Source organism: Octopus sinensis, linkage group LG2 (assembly GCF_006345805.1).
Source record: "Octopus sinensis linkage group LG2, ASM634580v1, whole genome shotgun sequence".
Classification (NCBI taxonomy): domain Eukaryota; kingdom Metazoa; phylum Mollusca; class Cephalopoda; order Octopoda; family Octopodidae; genus Octopus; species Octopus sinensis.
Genome location: NC_042998.1, coordinates 61447208 through 61473248, shown reverse-complemented (window position 1 = coordinate 61473248; position 26041 = coordinate 61447208). Strand labels below are relative to the sequence as shown.

The 26041-nt window shown below is 38.1% G+C and overlaps 1 protein-coding gene across 1 annotated transcript in view; it reads left to right on the top strand.

The window, feature by feature from the left end:
• The window catches only part of LOC115224769, a 218008-nt gene that overhangs the window by 47327 nt on the left and 144640 nt on the right, over positions 1-26041 (top strand). The window contains exons 16-21 of the mRNA XM_029795680.2: positions 3111-3182; positions 4815-4886; positions 11413-11484; positions 14516-14587; positions 19282-19353; positions 25037-25108. Coding sequence (XP_029651540.2) covers positions 3111-3182; positions 4815-4886; positions 11413-11484; positions 14516-14587; positions 19282-19353; positions 25037-25108 — 432 coding nt within the window. The remainder of the gene's footprint in view (positions 1-3110; positions 3183-4814; positions 4887-11412; positions 11485-14515; positions 14588-19281; positions 19354-25036; positions 25109-26041) is intronic.

Sequence of the window (26041 nt, the reverse complement as noted above, 5' to 3'; positions counted from 1 at the left end):
GCCAGATGAGGCTGGCGAACGGCCATGATCGGATGGTGTTTGTTACGTGCCCACAGCACGGAGGCCGGTCGATGTGGAACTGGCTACGGCCACGTTCGGATGGTTCTCTTGTGTGCCACCGGCACTGGTACCACAAAGTGTGTGCCACCGGCACTGGTACCACAAAGATACAGATTCCATTGATGTTCATCTATTTTGATTTGTTTTGATTTGATTTTCACTTGCCTCAACAGGTCTTCACAAGTGTCACAAGAAGGAAGGTATGCACAGGTGGACTGACTACGTCCTAGGTAGGGGCCATGGGTTATGGCCTGACTAGTCTTGCCGGGTCTTCGGATGGTGTTTTTATGTGCCACCGACACAGGTGCTAGATGAGGCTGGCGAACGGCCACGATCGGATGGTGTTTGTCATGTGCCCACAGCACGGAGGCCAGTTGATGCGGTACTGGCTACGGCCACTTTCGGATGGTTTTCTCTTGTGTGCCACCGGCACTGGTACCACAAAGATACAAATTCCATTGATGTTCATCTATTTTGATTTGAGAACTTTAAAGATGGTGGAAGTTGCTTGCATTTCTTTTTTCGATCTTTCATACAGCAAATGCTCACCGATTCTCAATATTTTGAAAATATCGATTAACATTATGAGATTTTGAATTGTAATTACTAATTGCGATAGTCATTTTTTGCAGGGAAAAATGCTTGTTGCCAAAACAGTTTTGCTGTGAAATAGTTTAAGTTCAGATGAGTTTCAAATCAATATTTTTAGCTGCTTCATATAACCAATAGAAGAGTCATTGCAGGTTTTTTATAATACCGAAGCAGATTTTGATTTAGAAGTAATAACCAAACAAACTGAGGCGAATTACATCATCTTAAATAATTTAACCATGTGTTGGTACCAGGTGGTGTTGTTATGAATACCATCCACAAGATTCCACGTGGTGTAAGATAAATTTCCTTACACGATCTGAATAAAGCTAAGTTGGTAAACATTAACTGTTTGTCTTATACATAACAGAGGAAATAAACCAGTTAATGATCTGGGCTGAAAGAGTCGGCATCAGTGTAGAAGGAAACGTTGAAAAAGGCATTTCTAAACGATCCTCTACCCTGCATGTCTTATGCTGATGGCACCATGTCTTATGTACATACGTATGTATGTATGTATGTATGTATGTATGTATGTATGTATGTATGTATGTATGTATGTATGTATGTATCTATCTATCTATCTATCTATCTATCTGTCTATCTAATCTATCTGTCTATCTAATCTGTCTGTCTGTCTGTCTGTCTGTCTGTCTATCTATCTATCTATCTATCTATCTATCTATGAATGCATGTATACGCACATGCATTTATTATGTATATATCGTAAAAACAAAATACTGCATGATAATGAATGTAATTATATAACTCCTAATCTTTTATCGCTCATTCTTAATCTTATGATAATTTTGCTTGTTATAGTGTTACTTAGCCCCTCGGTAACACTTTCACGTGATTAGAGAAAAAGGAGAGCACAAAAGAGGGAAAAGAAAAGGCGGGAGGGAGAAAAAGAGGGAGAGAAAAGAATCCATATTATGAGGTAGAGGGATTGTAATTGTAAGGCCTTCGCGTGAGTAGTTGAAGGGAAAGAGAGGAGAAGAAAAAAGAGACTGAAATGAGGATAAGATAAAGAGGGAGAAAGAAAGAGAGGGAGATAGAATCATCCATGACGTGAGGTAGGAAGTACATAATGTTCGGTTAAAAAAGTTAGCTAAAGTTAGAGGAAGAAAGTTAAATTATGATTTTAGCAGAGGGGTGAGGTTCAGATGGTCAGGATAAAGAAAAGCTGGAGAGAGGGGAGGGAGGGAGAGAGGATAGAGAGAGGGAGGAGGGAAAGAGCAGGAGAACCAAAAGAGAGAGAGGAGGAGGGAGAGAGGGGAGGAGGGAGAGAGGGGAGGAGGGAGAGAGGGGAGGAGGGAGAGAAAGAGGGAGGGAGGGAGAGGTGGAGGGAGAGAGGGGAGGAGGATGGAGATATAGGAGGAGTAAGAGAGAGAAGGAAGAAGGGAGAGGAGGAGGAAAAGAGAGGAGGAGAGAGAGAGGGAAAATAAATGGTGGTGGTTGTGGTGGTGGTTCAGCTGGTGCTGGTGGTGAATAGTGAAAAGTGTATTTTTTTAATTGAACTAATTTTTTCACTATGTACAGTATATACTTTTTTGCTTATGGGAAAAATGGAAAATTAAGAGTGAATATATATTTTATGAGTGCTGTGTATTAATTCTACAAAACTGTGCATAAAGTATAAAGAGTGTATATATAAAGTACATTAAGTAATTATTGTATTCCAATTTCTTTCACTTTTCAATGAGTACCAGATCAGCAACTATCTTTCCTTACAGACACAACACAGGCTACACTTTCAGGATTTTGAATCAAGTTTTCAGAAATAACCCAATAAGTTTACCATTAATTCCGTGAAATATTCAAGGGTTCTGCTTGTTGATATTATACCAGTGTCATCCAAGGCAAAGGCCGATACAGCTTGGCACCTGTGACATCGAAACTCATTTCTACAGCTGAGTGAACTGGAGCAACGTGAAATAAAGTATCTTGCTCAAGAACACAACACGCAGCTCGGTCCGGGATTTGAACTCACAACCTCACGATCGTAAGCTCGATGCTCTAACCACTGAGCCAGGCGCCTTTACTGTAAACTATAAATATATTGACAAGAAATCATCGGGCACAGGGAGAACAGCAAGAGTCAAAACAATGAAGTACATCATCATTATTAATACTTTCCCACAAATTCAAATGCTAATTGATTCTGAGAACTTCTTTTCACATGGTGTATTTTCACAACACACATGATTTATTGAGGTAAAAAGAAACTTAGATACACCACATTGAGTTACTGAATCTAAACAAGTATGGTCGCTCTGTTTTTTTATAGAATATAGCAAAGAAAGAATTTACTGAATCGTGTTTATGCATTGAATTCACCCATTGGTACTTCTAATCATATAACATTTCATAACAATTTCTATAAATGTCACATAGTTTTTATGTTTTATGATAAGTTTAATTGTTTGTTCAATATTTTATCACTTTACATTATACAGGTGGCTATATAATAATAGAATCACGGATATAGAAGAAGGATCCTTCAAAAGCATTCCAAAGTTAGAAACCTTGTGAGTTGGATTACTTTTGCTGATACTCTTTCATTTTCAATACATTCTGACATCTCATTCTCCCCTGTTTTGATCCCCTGTTTTATGTACATGTGTGTGCATGTGCGTATGTTTGCATGTCTGTGGATCTGTGTGTATTGGTGAATGTATTGTGTGTGCCAATTCTGTATGAAAATCTTTTACAGTGGATTAGCTCTTAATCACTGTAGAGTAGAATTCTGACGAAACGCTTGTCAGACATGAGCCACACTTGTAAATACATATTTAGGACTACATTTGTAAATATTTTAATAAGTGTTGTGTGATGTGTAAGGCATTTAGTTCCTATTTTTAAGAGTTCGAAACAACAGCTTTATACTCACTCCTCAATACCTTATACAATCAATATTACATGGATGTGTATTATTTATAACACTATACACACGAACACATACACATTTTCATCCATCCATACAAATACCAAATGCATAGACTGAAGACCTTGTGTGTACCTAGCTACTTATTTATTGTCATATGTAGGTATGTATGTATGGCAAAATTTATCACCACTTACAAGTGGATGTTGTGTTGGATATTTACCACAAGAGACTCTCTCATACAGTCTTGTGATGCGTATAAGCACTTCTTGTTTCTATCATCAGACAATCAATGCCCTCTTTGTTGCCAGTACTACCAGGTCACGTGATTTCAGCCTTCTTTGGCCTTGCTAATGTTAGATATCTGACTGCTGGTAATAGCAGTGTTTGCTCCACCACTATGTATATTGTTGGTGGAGCAATTATTGCTACTTAGATGATTGAAGTTTTTTTATGGCCGAACATCATGAGGTATGGCAAACCCTTAAGTGGCTATGTGGACAGATCCTTGAACGACTGGTTCTGGCGTACTTGGAGCAATCGTGTATCGTTTGGTCAGATGAAGTTGGATCGTGATGGTGATTCTTTCCTTCTTTGGCATTTCTTATCTGCCATAGTTGCTTCTTCAAGTGTCTACGGAAGCGTATATGGTGGAACTGTACACTCATCGAAGGAAGACATAAGCAATGAGGTCCTCCAGCAGGCCAACGTCCCTAACATTGAAACTTTACTGTTGCTCAGACATTTTAGATGGGTGGATAACATCTCACACAAGACAAAATCCAGAAAATGGAGGACCATATTCTATAGAAATATCAGGCAGGGCAAAGGAGACAACGTTTCAAAGACCAGCTGAAACGCCAACTCAGCCTTTTCAAATATTTTTCAAGATGAAGACAGACATGTAATTCTATGGTTAATGTTCAGAATTAGGTTCCTAAATTCAATTGGTGGGCGGCAAGCGTCCTTATTGATATATTTTATATTTTCGTTAGGCTTATCATCACTGCTATCTAATGAAAAATTACATAAAATTTTGAATAAACTGCTTGGGAAATTGTTTTGGCTTCAATAAAATAGTATATTATTCTATCTTTCGCATTCAAGTACAATTTTCTTCCCTGTTTGTGTATATGTATGTCTATATATATGTGGGTGTATATATGTATGTGTGTATGTATGTAGATATGAGTGTGTATGTGTGTACGTGCATGCAGTAATTTTTAATATTTTATCGCAAATCATACAATTCTTTATGAACTATTTTGTGTTACAGATCACTTCTTAATAATAGAATTACGAATATTAAAGATGGAACCTTCCGAAAACTTGCCAATTTAAGGACCTTGTAAGTTGGATCAGGCTTGTTTATGCTTATTACATTGAATGACACATTTCTAAATAATTTACGTCTTCCACTTTATCTTTTCTATCTCTTAATCTCTTCCTACGTATATATGTGTGAGTATATAACACACACATATATAATATATATATATCATATATATATATATATATAGATATATATATATAACATATAAATATATATAAATATATTATATATATATATATATATATATATATATATATATATATATATATAATATATATATATATATATATATATATATATATATATATATATATATATATATTATATATATAATATATAATATAATATATATATATTATACATATAAATATATATTATATATATATATTTATATATATACATGTATATATATATATCACCATGACCGACCAGGCTATCAGATGTTGTTACACATAGCTGGTGACAATGCACTTCGCATTGTTTAGCCTTTAAATTACACCACCCCGCTGGCTAAGCGAGCAGGCCAACAGAAGAAAGAGTGAGAGAAAGTTGTGGCAAAAGAGTACAGCAGGGCTCTCCACCATCCCCTGCCAGAGCCTCATTGAACCTTAGGTATTTTCACTCAATAAACACTCTCAACGCCCAGTCTAAGAATCGAAACTGTGATCCTACGACTGCGAGACCACTACCTTAACGACTGGGCTATTGCGACTCCACACACACACATATATATATATATATATATTTATATTTATCTATATATATATATATATAATCGAGGTAGTCAGAGTAAGTGACAGAGTAATTAAAATTAGATTAGTCCTACACCATAGGACAGCTACCATCATCTCGGCATATGCCCCTCAACCAGGGCTACCGAAAGGACAAAAAGACCAATTCTATGACACCCTATTGCGGACTACCTCATTGACAAATGACAGTGACCTTCTCTTCGTGGCAGGTGATTTCAATGGACATGTTGGACGACATGTTGGGGGCTTCCATGGCGTCCATGGAGGCTACGGTTTTGGCTCTCGTAATGAGGAGGGAACCAGGCTGCTGGAGTTCTGTGATGCAAATGACCTTATGGTCTGCAATACCAACTTCAGGAAACCCACCTCTCACCTAGTCACCTACCGTTCTGGCAGACACACCAGCCAGATTGACTACATCCTTGCCAGAAAAAGGGAAAGAGGGCTGATTATAAATGCCAAAACCTTTCCAGGCGAAGAATGTACTCCTCAACATAGATTAGTAGTTAGCGACATCAGGATCAGAGCTAAATGGTTGCCCAGAAGAAGACCAGCTTGGAGGAGAAGGGTCTGGAAGCTTAAAGATCCTGCAAATGGACAGAGATTTAGAGACATACTACGCGAAGCCTTTGACGAAATAGAAGGGGATATAGCTTCACTTAATGTGGAAGACAACTAGAGATTCCTACGAGACAATCTGCTGACAGCCACTGAACAGATCTGTGGATGGAGCAAAGTACCATCTCGACCCAGAGTAACATGGTGGTGGAACACCGTGGTTGACAGGGCTATTAGACAAAAGAGACAGGATTGGAAGGACTGGAAGAACGGTGGTAGCAGGGAATTGTATCAGACAGCCAAAAGGGAAGCTAGGAGACAGGTTTATTTAGCCAGAGGGGAAGTGGATAAGAAAAAATTTGCCAATGTTCTGAGCCGTGAGGATGAAAGACTTGAGGTATTTCGTGTTGCAAGACAGTGTGTGAGAGAGAATCGTGATGTGGTAGGAGAGAAGTGTGTTCGCATGGATGATGGTTCACTTGCGCTAAATGAAGATGCAAAGAGAGAGGTTTGGAGATGCCACTATGAAAGGTTGGTGAATAAAGAAAATGAATGGGATAAAGAGAGTCTGCCGAATGTTGACCCAACAGAGGGACCAGCTATCCGAGTTGATAGTTCCGTGGTAGCTAAGGCAATTAGAAGCATGAAGACAGGGAAAGCCCCAGGCCCATCAGGAATTACTGCAGAGATGCTCAAAATATCTGGCAGTGTCGGCTATAACCTAGTCACCCGTATAGTCAACCAGGTGATACACGAAGGAGCCATACCCAATGACTGGTGTAGCAGCATAATAGTCAACTGCTACAAATGTAAAGGTGATGCCCTAGATACAAATAATTACAGAGGTATCAAGCTGTTGGATCAGGTAATGAATGTTACGGAGAGGGTCATAGCCCAACTAATTAGAGAGAGAGTTAGTTTAGATGAGATGCAGTTTGGGTTCATGCCAGGGAAAAGCACCACTGATGCTATATTTCTGGTAAGGCAGCTGCAGGAGAAATACCTAGCCAAAGATAAGCCCCTGTACCTGGCTTTCATTGAGATGGAGAAAGCCTTTGATAGGGTCCCCCGATCCCTCATCTGGTGGTCAATGAGGAAACTAGGGATAGATGAATGGCTGGTGAGGGCTGTGCAAGCCATGTACAGAGATGCCGTAAGTAAGGTTAGGGTTGGCAACATGTACACAGAAGAATTCAAAGTAGAGGTTGGGGTCCACCAGGGTTCAGTCCTCAGCCCCCTCCTATTTATCATAGTCCTCCAGGCAATTGTGGAGGAATTCAAGACAGGTTGCCCCTGGGAGCTCCTCTATACTGACGACCTCGCTCTAATTGCTGAGTCACTATCAGAACTGGAGGAGAAGTTCCAAGTGTGGAAGGAGGGTTTAGAAGCGAGGGGCCTTAGAGTCAACCTAGCTAAAACCAAAGTACTAATAAGTAGAAAGGTAGACAATCCACAAATATCCTCAGGAAGATGGCCCTGCTCGATCTGTAGAAAAGGTGTAGGTAGAAACTCTACAAGATGTACCCAGTGTAAGCTATGGACACATAAGAGGTGCAGCAATGTCAAAGGTAGGCTAACTGGGAAGATAGTTTTTGTATGTGGCAGATGCTCGGGAGCATTGACCTCCAAAAATCTGCAGAAAACAACTTCCGTCACTTTCCAGGGGGAAAAACTAGAAGTAGTTGATAGCTTCCGTTATCTAGGTGACCAAGTCAGTAGTGGGGGTGGGTGCACTGAAAGTGTAACTGCTAGAATAAGAATAGCCTGGACAAAGTTTAGGGAGCTCTTACCTCTGCTGGTGACTAAAGGCCTCTCGCTCAGAGTAAAAGGCAGACTGTATGATGCATGTGTACGAACAGCCATGCTACATGGCAGTGAAACATGGGCTGTAACTGCTGAGGACATGCGTAAGCTCATGAGGAATGAAGCCAGTATGCTCCGATGGATGTGTAATGTCAGTGTACTTACTCGACAGAGCGTTAGTACCTTGAGAGAAATGTTGTACCTAAGAAGCATCAGTTGTGGTGTGCAAGAGAGACGATTGCGCTGGTATGGTCATGTGGCGAGAATGGATGAAGATAGGTGTGTGAGAAAGTGCCAATCCCTAGCAGTTGAGGGAACCCGTGGAAGAGGTAGACCCAGGAAAACCTGGGACGAGGTGGTGAAGCACGACCTTCGAACGTTACGTCTCACCATGGAAATGACTAGAGACCGAGACCTATGGAAGTATGCTGTGCGTGAGAAGACCCGGCAAGACTAGTGAAGCCATAACCCGTGGCCCCTACCTGGGACGTAGTCAGTCCACCTGTGCATACCTTCCTTCTTGTGACACTTGTGAAGACCTGTTGAGGCAAGTGAAAATCAATCAAATCAAATCAAATCAAATCAAACCAAATCAAAATAGATGAACATCAATGGAATTTGTATCCTTGTGGTACCAGTGCCGGTGGCACATAAGAAAACCATCCGAACGTGACCGTAGCCAGTACCGCATCGACTGGCCTCCGTGCTGAGGGCACGTAGCAAACACCATCCAAGCGTGGCCGTTCGCCAGCCTCGTCTGGCACCTGTGTCAGTGGCACATAAAAACACCATCCGAGCGTGGCCGTCTGCCAGCCTCGTCTGGCACCTGTGTCGGTGGCACATAAAATCACCCACTACACTCTCGGAGTGGTTGGCGTTAGGAAGGGCATCCAGCTGTAGAAACACTGCCAGATCTGACTGGCCTGGTGCAGCCTTCGAGCTTGCCAGACCCCAGTTGAACCGTCCAACCCATGCTAGCATGGAAAGCGGACGTTAAACGATGATGATGATGATATATAAAACTTAGACTTAGATAAACTTAGATATGTTTCAACCAAAGATTGGTCCAGGCCATGTCTAACTTAATAGCACCACCTGATAGGATTATTCGAATCCTGTTTAAGTCAAGTTTTGTTTATGGTCCTTTCAAGTAGTGAGTTTTTGTTGGGTGAGTTGTATCCAATTATGGGTGGCTTATATGGTATTCCTTGAAGGAATCTATCTAGACTCCGTTTAAAGTTGATAGGATCCTTTTCCTCTTTGATCTCTTTCGGGACAATGTTAAATAGGGCAGGGCCTGTTGAGGAAAAGAAATTATGTTGCAGTGTACATGTATGCTGTGATCTTGAATTGGGCAGGGGACGTATAGCCCGTGGTCCCAGTCTTGGATGAACCTTGAAGCTAATGTTCAGGTCGTTTGGGCAAAGTTGGCGGTATATTCTCCACATCGTACAAATGATGTACCACTCACGGCGACGCTAGAGAGAGTAGAGTTTCAAGGCTTTAAGGCGATCCCAATAATCGAGAGCAGCCATGCCTTCAATTTGTTTAGTGAGTGCTCTCTGGGGTGATTCAATCCTCGAGATGTTTTGTCTTATATGGGGAGACCACAGTGGGCAGCAGTATTCGTGGTGTGGCCGTACAAAAGAGGAGAAAAGTGGCATGATGACGCCTTGTTCTCTGGACCGGAAAGTTCTTAAGATCCAGGAACTCATCCTACGAGCTATATCGACCTTCTTGTTGATGTATGCACTCCAACTGAGATCGTCATCAACAATTACACCCAGGTCTCTGATATTGTTAGAGGCTGTGAGCGGTTCCCCTGAAGGAAGAGAGTATGGCTGTTTTAGTGAGGAATTTCTTCCAAAATGCATCAGCTCAAATTTTCCCTCGTTCAGTTGCATTTTGTTTCTGTCTACCCATTGACTCACAGCATATAGATCAGACTGGAGTTGAGTTCGGTCTGCTTCTTCATTGACGATTTGCTGGAGCTTAGTGTCATCAGAAAATGTTTTCACTTTGCGGTAATGCACGACACTGGAAAGGTCGTTTATGTAAATTATGAAGAGTAGCGGACCCAAGACAGTCCCCTGGGGGACACCGCTGGTGATTTTGCTGGGCTTGAGTGGACTCCATCAACTACAACATGTTGTGTTCTATTCGCCAGGAAATACTTAATCCAGTGTAGAACTTTTCCACGATTCCAGCATTTGCCAATTTTGAGAGTAGGATATTATGGTCTACCCTGTCGAATGCTTTACTGAAGTCAAGATATATAACATCAAAGTTCAAACCTGTTCCCAAGGCTTTGAGTACATCTTCAATGTGGTGTAAGAGCTGTGTTAGACAGTCCCTGCCACAGCGAAAGCCATGCTGATTTGCATTTAGGAGTTTGTGGGTCTCTAGGAAGTCAGCTATACTTGATCTTAACACTCTTTCAAACACTTTAATGATGTGGGAGGTGAGTGAGATTGGGCAATAGTTGAATGCGAGGGATCTGTTTCCCTGTTTGAAAACCGAATATATATATATATATATATATATATATTACATTGTATAAAAGGGCTTAGTAAAATAAATTACTTTGCCACATACTGAACTCATTAGAAATAGCAGCCAAAAAAAGATTTTTTAGCCATTTCTAATACTTAAAGAAAATTTCTCTCAGATAGTGTTTAGGAATTCTTCGCTTGCATATTTTGAATTTGTTGGCACTGTTAGTTTGAACGGTTCTTCTGAGGTGAAAAGTCGCCAAAAGGGTATGCTCCTACTTTCAGTGTTTCCAAATCCGAATTAAGAAATTTTGGGCTGACGAAAGAAATGTCGAATTGTATTTGGCTGATCTAGAAACGTACGTTCTCAAATAATCTTTGCACTTGTGATTTTTTAATGTTTTTACCCCCATACCTTCGTGGGTTATTTTGAGTAAACAATATCTGAGAGAAATTTTCTTTAAGTATTAGAAATGGCTAAAAAATCTTTTTTTGGCTGCTATTTCTAATGAGTTCAGTATGTGGCAAAGTAATTTATTTTACTAAGCCCTTTTATACAATGTAATATTTTGAAATCGCCTTAAATGGTCCCTTTACATACTGAATACTTGGTGAAATTGATTAATAGCTAATTAATTTTACTCTCAATTTTTGAAATTATATATATATATATATATATATTTATATATATATATATGTATATGTATATATATATATATATATATATGTATATGTATATATATATATATATATATATATATATATATATATGTATATATATATGTATATATATATATAACTCTCTGGATCTTGCTCCCTATTTCCTATATAATTATCACTTAATTAGTTCATGATAACCGTAATTCTTTAGTCATAATGTCTTAATATTTTATCATATATATGCTCTGTATTTTTACTTTTACTTTCATGTTACAGATATCTGGAACATAATAAAATTAATAAAATTGAAAAAGCAACATTCCAGAACCTTGCAAATTTAAGGAACTTGTAAGTTGAATCTAACATGATATTATTTCGTTAACAATGCATTTCCAAATATCAACTGTCTTCCTCTTTTTCTGTTTTTCTCTTTGACCCACTCTCTCTATCTCACAATCTTTCTGTTCTCTCTCACTCTCTCCTTCCTTCTCTCTCTTCTTATCTTTCCCACTTCATTTTCCTCTCTCTGCACACACACCTACACACACATACGTATGTGTGTGTGAGAGAGTTAGACAGAGAAAGACGAAGAGCGAGTTTGTGAGTTTTTGTACGTATAAGTGTGTGCATATATGTGTATTTGTGCTGAAATATATCTGTAACTGTGGGTATGTATGTGAGAATATCTGCATGATACATGTCAGGGAATTAAACACCGCAAGTCATTGAGAGTTTAGCAAAATTATATCTTCCCCCACTGATAGTCATGTCATTTTGTTACACATTGCTTATGATTTAGTAGTATTACTATAGTATTGCTTTTTAATATTACCATCTTAATATTATTTAATATTAGTATCTTTATATTAGCTATCCTTTTTGTGGCTGTTCAGTTATTATTGTTGCTAGTGAAAGTACGTAATTCCATGATGAGGAATTACTTTGTTAGTATTTGAAATGTTTGGGTTTGCAGAAGGTAGTTTTATCGTTCCTTCTCCTATTTCTTGAGTTGTTAGGATTACCTTGTCCTAAGTTGGAACTAATTTCATACCTACATTTACATTTAGGTTTTAAGCCGTTATTTCTACTTTCATTCCCTTGGTTGCTAAACATAGATTGAGAAATAGGAATTTTATAGATGCTTAGGTGTCTGTTAGTATGTTGATAAGTATGAGTGGTTGTGTTTCACCACAAATTAGGGTTGCCTTTCGTGTATTTCTAAATGTTTGATATATAGGAGAAGCCAGTGTTATCAGATAGGTGAGGTCTAGTTAAAAATGAGAATTTCACCGTAAATATATCAATGCAATGATGCTGTGATATTTATGTTTCAGTGGAAAGAGTTTCTTTAGTATACCAAGAAGAAAACTTTGGAATGTTTCATTTTACGTTCTTAGTGTTAGGAGTGTTATACCAAGTTATGTTTCTTTTAGTATTAGATTTTTTTAGTAATTATTCCTTGTGAAGTATTTTAATTGCTGCAAATAATTTAATTAAGATCTATCATAGTGATTCATTATAGTTTCTGGTCGACAATACCTCTGTCATATGATACAGTTATAGCACATTAAAGATAACTCTATATCTTTAACATTAAAATTATCATTAACAATTGTTTTTACATTGAATAGGTGTGGAATATATTAGAGTTATCGCAATAAATGGATGCAGTCATAATGCTACCGATATTGATTATTTACACTTGACAGTATTTAAGTTTCTTTTACTACTAGTTATAGTAGTTCTCCCTATTCTTTTTGTATTTGTCTTTTAGATGTATTTCTTTACTATATGAACCATGCTCTCTTGATCACAATTAGGGCATTTTCTTGTATTATTATCTCCATATCTATTATAAAGGTGTAGTCGTTAATGATCATAGGTTGAGTATTATTCAAATTAGATTTTAATTCTCTTTTTCTCTTGTTACTTAAATATTGATTAAGAAGAAATCAAGATGTATTTGTATTATTTTTTAGCTTTTAAATTATGTAATAAACAGTCTGATCAATAGAGTAACCTGAACTGTGTAGGAGGAACCACTCTTGCCTTCCGCTTCCAGTGACTCCTGTTGAATTTTATTAAAATCTTCCTTTCAGCCATTATGGTATTAATTTCCTTCTTGACATTGTGTATTATTTTAAAGCAAAACTTAAAACCTTATTTAGCAATATAAATGAAATAGAAGACTAAAAGTTATCAATGTTGAGTTGAAAGTATTTTTATAGTATATGTCATCTGATAGCATGGTGAGACTTTATGGGACAAGCTGGACAATTTCTTTGATTTTAATGATAATTCTGTCTTGTATTAGCTTGCTAACTCAACTTATATCAGAATGGAATGGACATATGAGTCAGATATTAAAAGTGGCATCCTTATCATCTTTCAAATTACATTTTGGATTTCATGATTCCAGGACTCTGTAATGTCAGTAAGTTGAAGGAATTTGTAATAGCGTATCATTGTCATTGACTTATTTAAGGTCATGTTATTCTATTAGTACTTTCAGCTGTTTTGCATTTAACTCATTATGTATGTGCAGCATGTGTATATGAATACACACACACATATATATGCATATATGTATATGTGTATGTGATGAATACATACATACACACACACACACACAGAGATATATATATATATATGCATATATGTATATGCATATGTGTGTTTGTTTAAATACACACACTATACGCACACAAACAGGCACATGTATATTTCTTTCTCTCTCTCCCTCTCCCTCTACGTGCGTATGTAATTGTGTAACTACAGTGTCTAAATGAGGAAATAATTTCGAATTTCATCCAAGTCTTTACATCGACATACAAGATGACTACACACCTATGTACTGGAACCCAAATATACAGATGTACATATACACATAGAAGGAAAATAATACGTTCCACACTGAGTTATGTCATCCACCATAAGTCAGATGTTGTTACTCATTACCATAATCCACAGGAGTAATCAGTAAAACTATGATTTTGTACATCCGACATTAAACTAGATTTCTCACCTATTAACTATTCGTTGTCTTTATAAAATAGTGTTTGATAAATAACCTACAAAATTTCACACATAGATAATATGATACAGAAAATTTTAAATCAACAAGCAAGAAAATATTAAGGCACTGCAAGTTTTAAAATGCTATGGTACAATTAACTACTCGTTATTGATAAATACAATAGTTTTGAAACAGGCATTTGTATTTGCATTTATGTCAGTTTTAATTCTGATTTTTTGTTTCTTGTAGGCATCACAGTTTTTCTTCATTTTATACAAAACCTAATCGTTAATCCGTAATATGTAATATTTTATCACAAATTTGCTCGATACCATTTCTTATGGGCATTTTTTAATGTTTCAGACATCTGGATAACAATGAAATCATGAGTATTGAAATAGGAACATTCCAAAATCTTAGCAGTTTAGAAGCCTTGTAAGTTGAATCAGACTTGTTGATATTATTTCATTGACAATACATTTATAAATATTGAATATCGGCATCTTCCCTTTTATCTCTGACTCTCTCTTTCATTATAAATATCTCTCTCTATCCATCAATTTGATTTCCATTCCCCCTTTCTTTCTCTAGGTAGATAAATAGATAATTTAATAACTGGTTGTCACAGGTCCATGCAACCTAAACTTTGTAGCTATCACTATTGTCCGGAAGTTATGGTATATTAGCAATATCCTTAGATCTGGCTGCTAACCCATGACAACCAGAGCTACTAACCCATTACACCTCACCCTCTCATGAATTGATGTCGTTAATATACCATACAACAGCTTGCAAATACAGTGGCAAAAGCTACCTACCAACATCCTGTCCAAGCATGCGAGCCTAAAGATAAAAAGAATTGTTGTTTTCAACCAAATGTAATTTCTAAATGAGAAGTGTTCACGTGCATAAAGAGATGGAGGCAAACTGCTGCTTTACTCAGTGATTACTCCTCAAGAAAACAACAGGACAAGGGATAAACATATAACTGAAATAGTCTATAACCTGCAGAACAATATGAAGAGGTTATGTGAGCTGTAGTGTTTGAATAACATATTTGTAAGTGTTGCACAAAAGATATTAAACGGCTAACATGGTTACAAACGAAACTGAACCAAAGCCATGCGAACCACATACAAGATCACAGCAAATAATAAACAAAGAATTATCATCATTGTCACCAAACCAACTTGCACACCAATTTTACTATTAAACATTAGAAGCCTGTAATAGTTCAATAATTGAAACAATATTTCATATTTAAGAAGGCAGCGAGCTGGCAGAATCATTAGCACGCCGGGCGAAATGCGTAGCCATATTTCATCTGCCGTTACGTTCTGAGTTCAAATTCCGCCGAGATCAACTTTGCCTTTCATCCTTTCGGGGTCGATTAAATAAGTACCAGTTACGCACTGGGGTTGATGTAATTGACTTAATCCATGTGTCTGTCCTTGTTTGTCCCCGCTGTGTTTAGCCCCTTGTGGGTAGTAAAGAAATAGGTATTTCATCTGTCTTTACATTCTGAGTTCAAACTCCGCCGAGGTCAACTTTGCCTTTCATCCTTTCAGGGTCGATAAATTAAGCACTTGTGCCTATCTATAGTAGAAAAGAATATTTCATACTTAAGAGATCTTCCTGCATGCAATCAAACAATATGCATAGCACTTACAGAAATACATCTATTTGCGATCATAAATGATGTAGAAATTCACATATCAAAATATGCTGTATTTCAGTGAAACAAACAAGGGAAGAAGTTCTGGGAGAATTGCCATGTACATCCTCAATATTGTTGTAAAAATGAAGCTCGGTATATGACACACTAATAATGCATATAAAGTACCTTGATGATGTAATATGTACATCATATCATTTTAACGACATCCACAATCATGATAGGAAATTTAATGAAAGCCTTAAAAAATAATAGTAGTACTAAGAAAATTAGATCAATGCATCACTGTTGGATGACTTCAACTTTACCAATATCAAATGATTCGAAGGCAACACAATCTCCAACAATGTCACGTCATGAACAAAGTCAAGCAAAAGCTTTACATGATCTCACTATAAGACTAGAAATAATATAACTAACTAGGAACAATGCCATGTTGAACCTCTGCTTCATTAATAACCAAGAGCTCATTCATTTTGTGAAGGTGTCCGAATTTCTCAGATCGTAACATAACAGAACTAACGCCATATGATTCAAAGTAAACTGAAATTCTATATTATTCTGGAAACATTTGAAACCTTTTCAACCTGAACTTCTACAAGCTTAGTGGAAATCGGTAAGAAGTAAACCTGAATCTCAAGAATTTATGTAAAAAAAAAAACGGTTCATAAACGCTATCCCTTATGTGAGGCAAAAAATAAAGATCTCAACTTTCTTAAATAAGCAACTTAATGACAGTGAGAAGTCCCATCAAAAAGCCTGATGAGTTCTTCAACACCGCATCTCTAAACTGGAAACTGAGAGCCATCGATTAAGATATAAAAGAATGTAAGTCAGTCATTGAAGAGGTGAACTTGAACTTAGCAACAGGCTCTGACAGTTTTTCTAGATATTCTGAAAAAGAAATGTAAAAAGGTTTTGCAAAACCATATAATTTTCCACAGTTTCCTGGCATGTGGCAAACTTACAAAATGTTAAAAGAAAAGAGAATATACCCTATCAATACAAAAGTATCACAAGCATTCAAAACCCTGATGATAATACAAGACTACAGAAAGAATTGAACTCATTATACAAGTGGCTTGAAGAAAGTCCAGTATCATCCCACAGACAGATTACACAGGACAAGTGGGTATAACAATCCTTGAATTACAATCGGGGTGTGATCTTGGAAATGCATCGTTCTGCATGTGTATTGCCAAAATGGTAACAATGTGTAGGCAGCTGATTTGTCAGATTCTGAGATTATTGAGAACAAGAAGAAAAGGATATAATGTTAATCCTGTGGAGAAGATTTGCTCTTACGAGGGACGTTCAATAAGTAATGCCTCTGACCCACTTGCAATTGTTTGATCTAGCTGAAATTTTGCATGTGCAATTATTTATATCTCTATAGAGTAAGTGGCAAATTACAGCTCTGAATTAATTGTGGTTTCTGATTTACAGGTGTTTGAACCGAGTCAAGTGTGAAATGGAGCCTGTTGAGTGTCGAGCAGTGATCCGGTTTTTGTATTTGAAAGGACGCACACCATGGGAGACTTTTGATGAAATGAAAGTAACTTATGGTGATGATGCCCCATCATATGACATTGTAAAACGCTGGCATCGTGAATTCAAACATGGTCGGAACTCTGTGGAAACAGCTCCCAGATCTGGTCGCCCCCTTCTGCCATTGATGAGGCATCTGTCTGTCAAGTTGAGGCTGCCATTTTGGAAGATCGACGCATAATTATTTGCCAAATAGCCCATGAGGTCAAGATTAGTACCAGGTCTGTGGAAACTATCATTCATGACCATTTGCATATGCAAAAGGTGTCTGCCAGATGGATTCCCAGGTTGCTCATGCCTTTCCAGAAGCAAGAACGCGTCGAGTGCTCGAGGGTGAATTTGGAGATGTGCCAAGAAGATGAGTCAAAATTTTTCAAAAGACTGATTACACAGGATGAAACCTGGGTCCATCACGATGATCCAGAGACCAAAGCCCAGTCAATGCAGTGGAAGCACCGTGACTCACCCCCTCCAAAGAAGGCAAGGGTGCAGCCCTCCGCTGGCAAGGTCATGATTACAGTCTTCTGGGACCAGGACGGAGTAGTGATGACAGATTTCCTGGCAAAGGGTACCACAATTGCAGGAGCCTATTATGCTTCACTTTTGAGGAAATTAAGAGAAGTTATCAAAATCAAGAGGCGGGGCAAGATCAGCAAAGGCATCCTCCTCCTGCAGGACAACGCTCCGGTCCACAACTCGCTTGTCGCCAGATCAGAAGCACAGGCGTATGGCTATGAACTCCTCCTCATCCCCCCTACTTTCCTGACCTTGCACCCTCTGATTTTCACCTCTTCCCAATCATGAAGTTGTTTTTGAAAGGAAAGTGTTTCCCAGATGATGCAGCCTTGATTTCTGAAGTCACATTGAGGTTCGAGGACCAAGCTGGGTTCTTCTACAAAAACGGTCTCCAGAGCCGCATCAAACGATGGGAGAAATGCATAACTCTGGGTGGTTCCTATGTAGAAAACGACTAATAACTGTGCTAAATTTCGTTGCTCTACTGCTATGGGAAGTGGGTCGGGGCATTACTTATTGAACGCCCCTCGTAGTTGCCTGGGCTACTATTCCAAATTATGGTTGCCACATAATGTCAAACTAACAGTGGTATCCAATGCTGTCACACAAAGAAGATTGCTTCAATACAACCAATGAGCTCCAATCATATTTTTTTCTTAAATGGGTGAATGTATTGTTGAAAGACTTCCATCCATATTTTTGCATGTCAGTGACAGCATACCAGTTGGGTGTGTGATCTGAGGGGAAATTTGGATGGTTATTCTTTGTCTAATGAAACATTGCTGAAATGGTACTATCAGTCATTGAACATATTAGGGATCACTTACTCTAACGTATCCCCCAGCTTGCAGGTCGTAGTGTGTGATTTGTTGCTAGATTCAATATATTTAGCTGACTACACTACTACATAGTGGCTTTATAGTTATTGTTGTTCACTTCTGGGTTAGTTGTGAACGTTTAGTCCTATGACAAAAGGAGTTTAAACCGTGACTCTTCCTAACTTTTTTAAACATTAGGAAGTACATTGTGCAATATTTTCATCTTTATGAATGCTGACAGGGCCTTTGACGTTGGCTACAGCAAGGGAGTAACCTTTAGCTGCTGTTGGACAATCCCAATTCTATTTTCACCTAACACAGATACGAAAAAAGCTTTCCTGTTGTGACCTTGGAATTTTAATTATACATGTAATGTCCTTTTCTGATAAGTTACCATTGGATATATCAAATAGTATATCAACCAAATTGTCCACCAATTAACTTCAGGCTTCGTAATTTTTTTTCCTATAAATATCACTTAGTTCTATATTTTGTGAAAAAACTAATTCCGTAGCAATAATATTTTATCAAAAATCTACTCCCAAAAATTTTTACAATTTCATTTGTTTCAGATATCTGTATAAAAATAAAATAAAAAGTATTGAAGAAGGAGCCTTTCAAAATCTTGGTAAATTAACGATGTTGTAAGTTGGATTAACAATAATTTTCTAAATATCCTTTCTCTCTCTTTCTCTACGTATGTATGCATGTATGTGTATATAAATATATATATATATATATATATATATATATATATATATATATGAGGTGCAGCAATGTCATAGGAAGGCTAACTAGGAAGATGGTTTTTGTATGTGGCAGATGCTCGGGAGCATTGACCTCTGAAAATCTGCAGAAAACAACTTCCGTCACTTTCCAGGGGGAAAACTAGAAGTAGTTGATAGCTTCCGTTATCTTGGTGACCAAGTCAGTAGTGGGGGTGGGTGTGCTGAAAGTGTAACGGCTAGAGTAAGAATAGCCTGGGCAAAGTTTAGGGAGCTCTTGCCTCTGTTGGTGACTAAAGGCCTCTCGCTCAGAGTAAAAGGCAGACTGTATGATGCATGTGTACGAACAGCCATGCTACATGGCAGTGAAACATGGGCCGTGACTGCTGAGGACATGCGTAAGCTCGCGAGAAATGAAGCTAGTATGCTCCGTTGGATGTGTAATGTCAGTGTTCATAGTCGACAGAGGGTAAGTACCTTGAGAGAAAAGTTGGACCTAAGAGGCATCAGATGTTGTGTGCAAGAGAGACGATTGCACTGGTATGGTCATGTGGTGAGAATGGATGAAGATAGGTGTGTGAAAAAGTGCCACACCCTGGCAGTTGAGGGGACCTGTGGAAGAGGTAGACCCAGGAAAACCTGGGTCGAGGTGGTGAAGCACGACCTTCGAACTCTAGGTCTCACCAAGGAAATGACCAGAGACTGAGACCTATGGAAGTATGCTGTGCGTGAGAAGACCCGGCAAGACCAGTGAGAACAATCAAAATCAAATCATATATCAGAAAGCAGGGGTTAAGTGACCCATCCGTTCGTGTCCGCTGTCAGCCTCGTCTGGCACCCGTGCCGGTGATACGTAAAAGCACCATTCGCTCGTGGCCGTTTGCCAGCTCTGCCTGGCCCCCGTGTCGGTGGCACGTAAAAGCACCATCCGTCCGTGTTCGTTGCCAGCCTTACCTGGCCCCGTGCCGGTGACACGTAAAAGCACCATCCGTTCGTGGCCGTTTGCCAGCTCTGTCTGGCCCCGTGTTGGTGGCATGTAAAAGCACCATCCGTTCGTGTCCGTTGCCAGCATCGCCTGGCCCCATGCCGGTGACACGTAAAAGCACCATCCGTTCGTGGCCGTTCACCAGCTCTGTCTGGCACCTGTGCAGGTGGCACGTAAAAAACACCCACTACACTCGCGGAGTGGTTGGCGTTAGGAAGGGCATCCAGCCGTAGAAACACTGCCAGATCTGACTGGGCCTGACGAAGCCTTCCAGCTTCACAGACCCCAGTTGACCCGTCCAACCCATGCTAGCATGGAAAGCGGACGCTAAATGATGATGATGATGATGATGATGATATATACATATTATATTTGAGACATCAGATGATGGAGAGTTTCTGCACAGTAGAAGTGATAGAAAACTGTTCAATCTCTCGCGTCTGCGTGCCAAGACAAAAATCAGAAGCGTCCTGATCAAGGAGATGCTATTTGCTGATGATGCCGCTCTGGTATCACACACAGAAGAAGCCCTACAAAGGCTCATCAACTGTTTTGAGCAAGCATGTAGCGACTTTGGCTTAGTTATCAGCCTCAAGAAGACCAACATCATGGGTCAGGCTACATCGGACATCCCAAACATACATATTGGAGACCACAGATTACAGGAGGTGGAGAAGTTTACCTATTTTTGCTCTACCGTCACCTACAACCTATCCCTTGATGCTGAGGTCAATATACGCATTGGCAAGGCAGCTGCTGTGATGGCCCAACTCTCCAAATGGGCATGGAACAACAATAAGCTGACCAAGACCACAAAAATGAAGATTTACCAGGCATGTGTATTTAGCACTCTACTGTATGGAAGTGAAACCTGTACGTCATACACACTTCAAGAGCGTCGCCTAAATATCTTTCACCTGCGCTGCCTCCAGAAAATCCTTGGCATCAAATGGCAGAATCATGTCTCCAACAAAGATGTCCTCAAGCAAGCAGGAATACCAAGCATGTTTGCACTCCTCACACAAAGACGTATGAGATGGCTTGGACATGTTAGCCGTATGGAAGAATGGCAGAATCCCCAAGGACTTACTCTACGGAGAGCTTGCTAGAGGCACTAGGTCTGTGGGAAGACCGTTCTTACGATACAATGATGTTTGCAAAAGGGACATGAAGGCCTAAAACATCATTATTAGCAACTGGGAAGCAGAGATTGGTGTCATACCGTAAAAGGGGGAACACAAAGGAGTGACACAGAGAGAGAGAGAGAGAGAGAGAGAGAGGAGAAATGGAAAGACAAGAAAAGACATCAACAAGAAACTATGACATTACAACCAGCCAGGCAAAGTGTTCGATGCATTTGCGGCACCTGCCAGAGGGAGTGTGTGTCTAAGATAGGACTACACAGCCACAGCAGATGTAATAGAACATGAAATGTAAAAGCCGGACTAGATTATTTTATGTGCAACTCCATTGTCTCCCGAGAGAAAAGGATGCCAACAACAATTATATATATATATATATATATATATATATATATATATATGTATATAGATGAGTGTATTTTTCCCTTGTTAACAATTAACACGGAAAAAATAGATAAATAGTTACCAGGGTAGCAAAAAATCACACAAGTAAAAAGTTTGTAACTCCTTGTTTTTAAAGGAGTTTACGTGGACATTTTTTGTATAATATATAAATAAATAAATGGAGTTTAACGCAGGTATAATTATTAAAAAATATCCCTCCTCTTTCTATATGCTTCTTCTGACGTTATATCATATAACGTTTTTTCAAACATGATGATGATGAATATTAATAGCGTTCAGTAAATCACTATACATATCCATTATTTTCTGTTAAAATATCTTATTGACGAGTTTCCTTTCTTCACTTCCCTGAAGAGAAGATTACATTGCTTTACACCATTTATTCCTTTGGAATATCTGTGAAATCTTCGAAACATGTGTCGGAAGTAAAAGTATTTGAATTATACCTGCGTTAAACTCTATTTATATATATAAATATAAGCAAATAAGTAACAAGGATGTCAAGGTATTGTTACTCATTTGCTTTTTATTCACCTTATTTCGAGCTGTGCGGATAATACCAGACTGATTTGGTGCCTCAACTTAAGTATCTAATTCAACTGAATCTTATTTCTTAATTCGTCAAATATATATATATATATACATACATACACATATATTCTTTTATTCTTTTACTTGTTTCACCCATTAAACTGCAGCCATGCTGGGGCATCGCCTTGAAGGATTTTAGTAGAATGAATTGACTCTAGAACTTTTATTTTTTAAGCCTGGTATTATTCTATCAAATCTTTTTTGTTGAACCACTTAGTTACGTAAACACACCAACACTAATTGTCAAATAGTGATGGGACACTAACATATACAACAGGCTTCTTTCAGTTTCCATCTACCAAATCCACTTGGTTGGCCTGAGACTGCAGTAGAAGACACTTGTCCAAAGTGTCATGCAGTGGGACTGAACCAAGGGTCATGTGGTTGGCAAGTAGGCTTCTTACCTTGCAACCACTCCTATATGAATCAAAGTATACAATATTGTAGATACATTATGGCCAATCTCACAAATCGGTTTTGCACAAGATATTAGACATTCAAACAATCATCTAATAACTGCAATCATCAGAGTTGACCAGTGTGAAAACATTGGTGATTGCTCTATTTTACTGGAGGTGAGAAAGTGTCACATGTGATTTATGGGTGCTGTGAAAAAGATAAAACGAAGTCATGAGAGGCAGTCAATAAACAGAATCCATCAAGTGTTATGTCCTTTGCTCACCCCAAAACCTTGAGTGCTGGTTGTCAGCAAGCTTGGAGTGATGTTGGGGGTTTTAGGATGGGGAACTAGGCGGGCACTAAATCATCTTACCTTATGTGTGTATATTTGTGGATGGTTTGGTGAGCTTAAAACTTTACTGGGTTTTTGGGTGGTGATGATTGAAGGACCAATGTCGGAGGTCACAGCATTTATAATCACAACAGAGCCCGTAGTTGAGCAATCACATATTTTTGATCATATGGACATGATATCAGACATTCGCTTCTGCAGGTGTCTGGGCGAAGAGAGTTTTTTAACATAATTCCTTTGTTGCCTTGCTTAGCCAACACACCTATTGTTGAAATAAGGCTTGCACTTCTCTAGGACTCTCCACTTGATATTATGATTTATGGTGCTTTCCATCAACGTCCATACATATCTGGCCAGAGCTGTGGCATTGTGTCTCTCCTGCACATTAGAGAAAAACTTATGGTTGTACAATCTGGTACTGAAAGGACCTTCTTACATGCCCACATACTTCTGCACATTTGACTGCCTGCTGGTGCTTTGATGTCACCTATGCTTCATATATAGCTGTCTCTGTGTTTCAGTGGCCGTGAAAGGGACATGTTGCCCTAGCATGAGCATCTTGCCTCTACCTCAGATATGAGCTTATCAATTAATATTTACTGTATGTTGGATGCCCCACTAAAGTAAACTCTTGAAGTGTGTCTATCAAATATTTTCAGGGAACTATGCTTAGGGAGAACATGTGTGAACCACAACTCTTTCTGGTGGTGTTTTTCTTGGTGAGGATAATGCCGGGCATCTAATTAATTTGTGTGTGTGAATGTGTTTATGTGTATGTTAGCATGTCTGTAGATCTGTGTATGTGTGTATACATGAAGTATATCCCTGCGTGCACATGTGTGTGTGTGTGCTAGTCCATCTATAAACATTTTGCTGTGTGTGTGTGTGCTAGTCCATCTATAAATATTTTGCTGTGGCTTATCTATAGTATATTTAGAATACATTGATTATGCATATATCAAGACACTGCTGTGTGATTTGTAAAGGATTTAGCTGCTAGTTTTAACAAAGTTTATACTCCACTCATGATGACATCGTAGTCTATACACATACGTAAGTGTGTATGTGTATATATGTGTGTGTGTTTGCATTCACACTCGTGTTGAGTATGTACACACACATACACACACAAATACATAGATGTTTGTATGCATGCAAGATGCATGTATATGTATACATATGTATGTTTGTAGAAAGATAGATAGATATTTTGTTACGTTAAGAACCGGTGCATGATATTAGAATTTTCGACTCAAATATAACAAACTACTCTAAATTTTTGTTAGAGTATCCACATTAGGGGAGTCTAGACTGACTCGTTTGTACTTTCATTGAATTATATAAGTTGTAATAATGAAGTCAAATCAAAGAATGATATTCTGAAGTAATTTAATATGAACGTTTCAGGTTTATGTAATATATATGATAGGAAATCCATCCATTATGTAAACTTTTCTCAGTTAAAGCATTTCAAAAACTTTTTGGATGTTTTAACTGAGGAGGGTTTATGTAATCAATGCATTCCCTATTATATATATTACGCAAATCTGAAAAGTACATATTAAATTTAACCAAAATATCTCTATTTTGTTTGATTTCATTCATACTAATTTTTCATTTTCTGTAAATAACAATTTCTTATTTTATATTAAATTTAACCCTAATATGTTATATTTTTAACAAATCTGTTCTGTATAGCTTCTTATTGGTTCCATTTTTATGTTACAGATCTCTCCTTCATAATGACATCACATATATTGGGGCAGGAACTTTCAGCACCCTTAGCAATTTAAGGACATTGTAAGTTGGATTTGACTTGCTAAAAGAGTTTCGATAACACTTCTAAAAATTTCATGTCTTCGTCTATTACTTTTTCTCAGTTTATCTCTCCAAGTCTCTCTTATTTTGTCTACATATGTTCTCTCCCACTCTCTCACAGGTCTGTGTCTTTATGTGAATGCATGTGTGATGATTAAGCATCTGAGATATCATGTATTTACACTGCCTTCCTTGACTTTTTATGTATCATATTATGCATAACAGTTGTTTATGACATATAACAATTTCTGATAGCGAAGCTGATATGTAGTAAGAAATTTTCCAGCTGATCTAAACTCACAAGGCACATAAAAGTTCATAATCAAGGTGTTGTGCTGAGAGAACACTTACTTGCAACACATGGATATGAATGCCACATCTGCAACAGAATATGCAAGCGACTTGCTAGTTCTAAAAGCCACTGCACGTATCGACAGTAACATCAAAGTTTCGGCTAGCTTTGCTTTTATTGGATTGACAGTCCAATAAAGGCTAAATAGACCGAAACTTTGAAGTCACTGTCAACACTATTCTTGCTAAAGAATAATAAATATGTTCTTTGCAAAAAGTGTCCTGTTATCTTTCAATTTAATGTAAAAATGTTTTATCATAATTCAACAAACTTGAATATATATATATATATATATATATATACATACATTAGCGTCGTATTTATTATGTTCACTATTTTCCAGTAAATACCGGTGCTTCGTTGTACCAATTATTTACTTTTATGTATAATTTTACCCTCACGGGCTATCCTTTACTGGAAAGCAATACTCTCGTATTGCATTACTATTTTCATTGAAACTTCTTCCCTGTTCTCATTCTGTCAACGTTTTGGCGTTCAAATGAGTGTACTGGCATAGATGTGGCAACATTTGAAATATTGTCGAGGTTTATGCAGCTGATGAG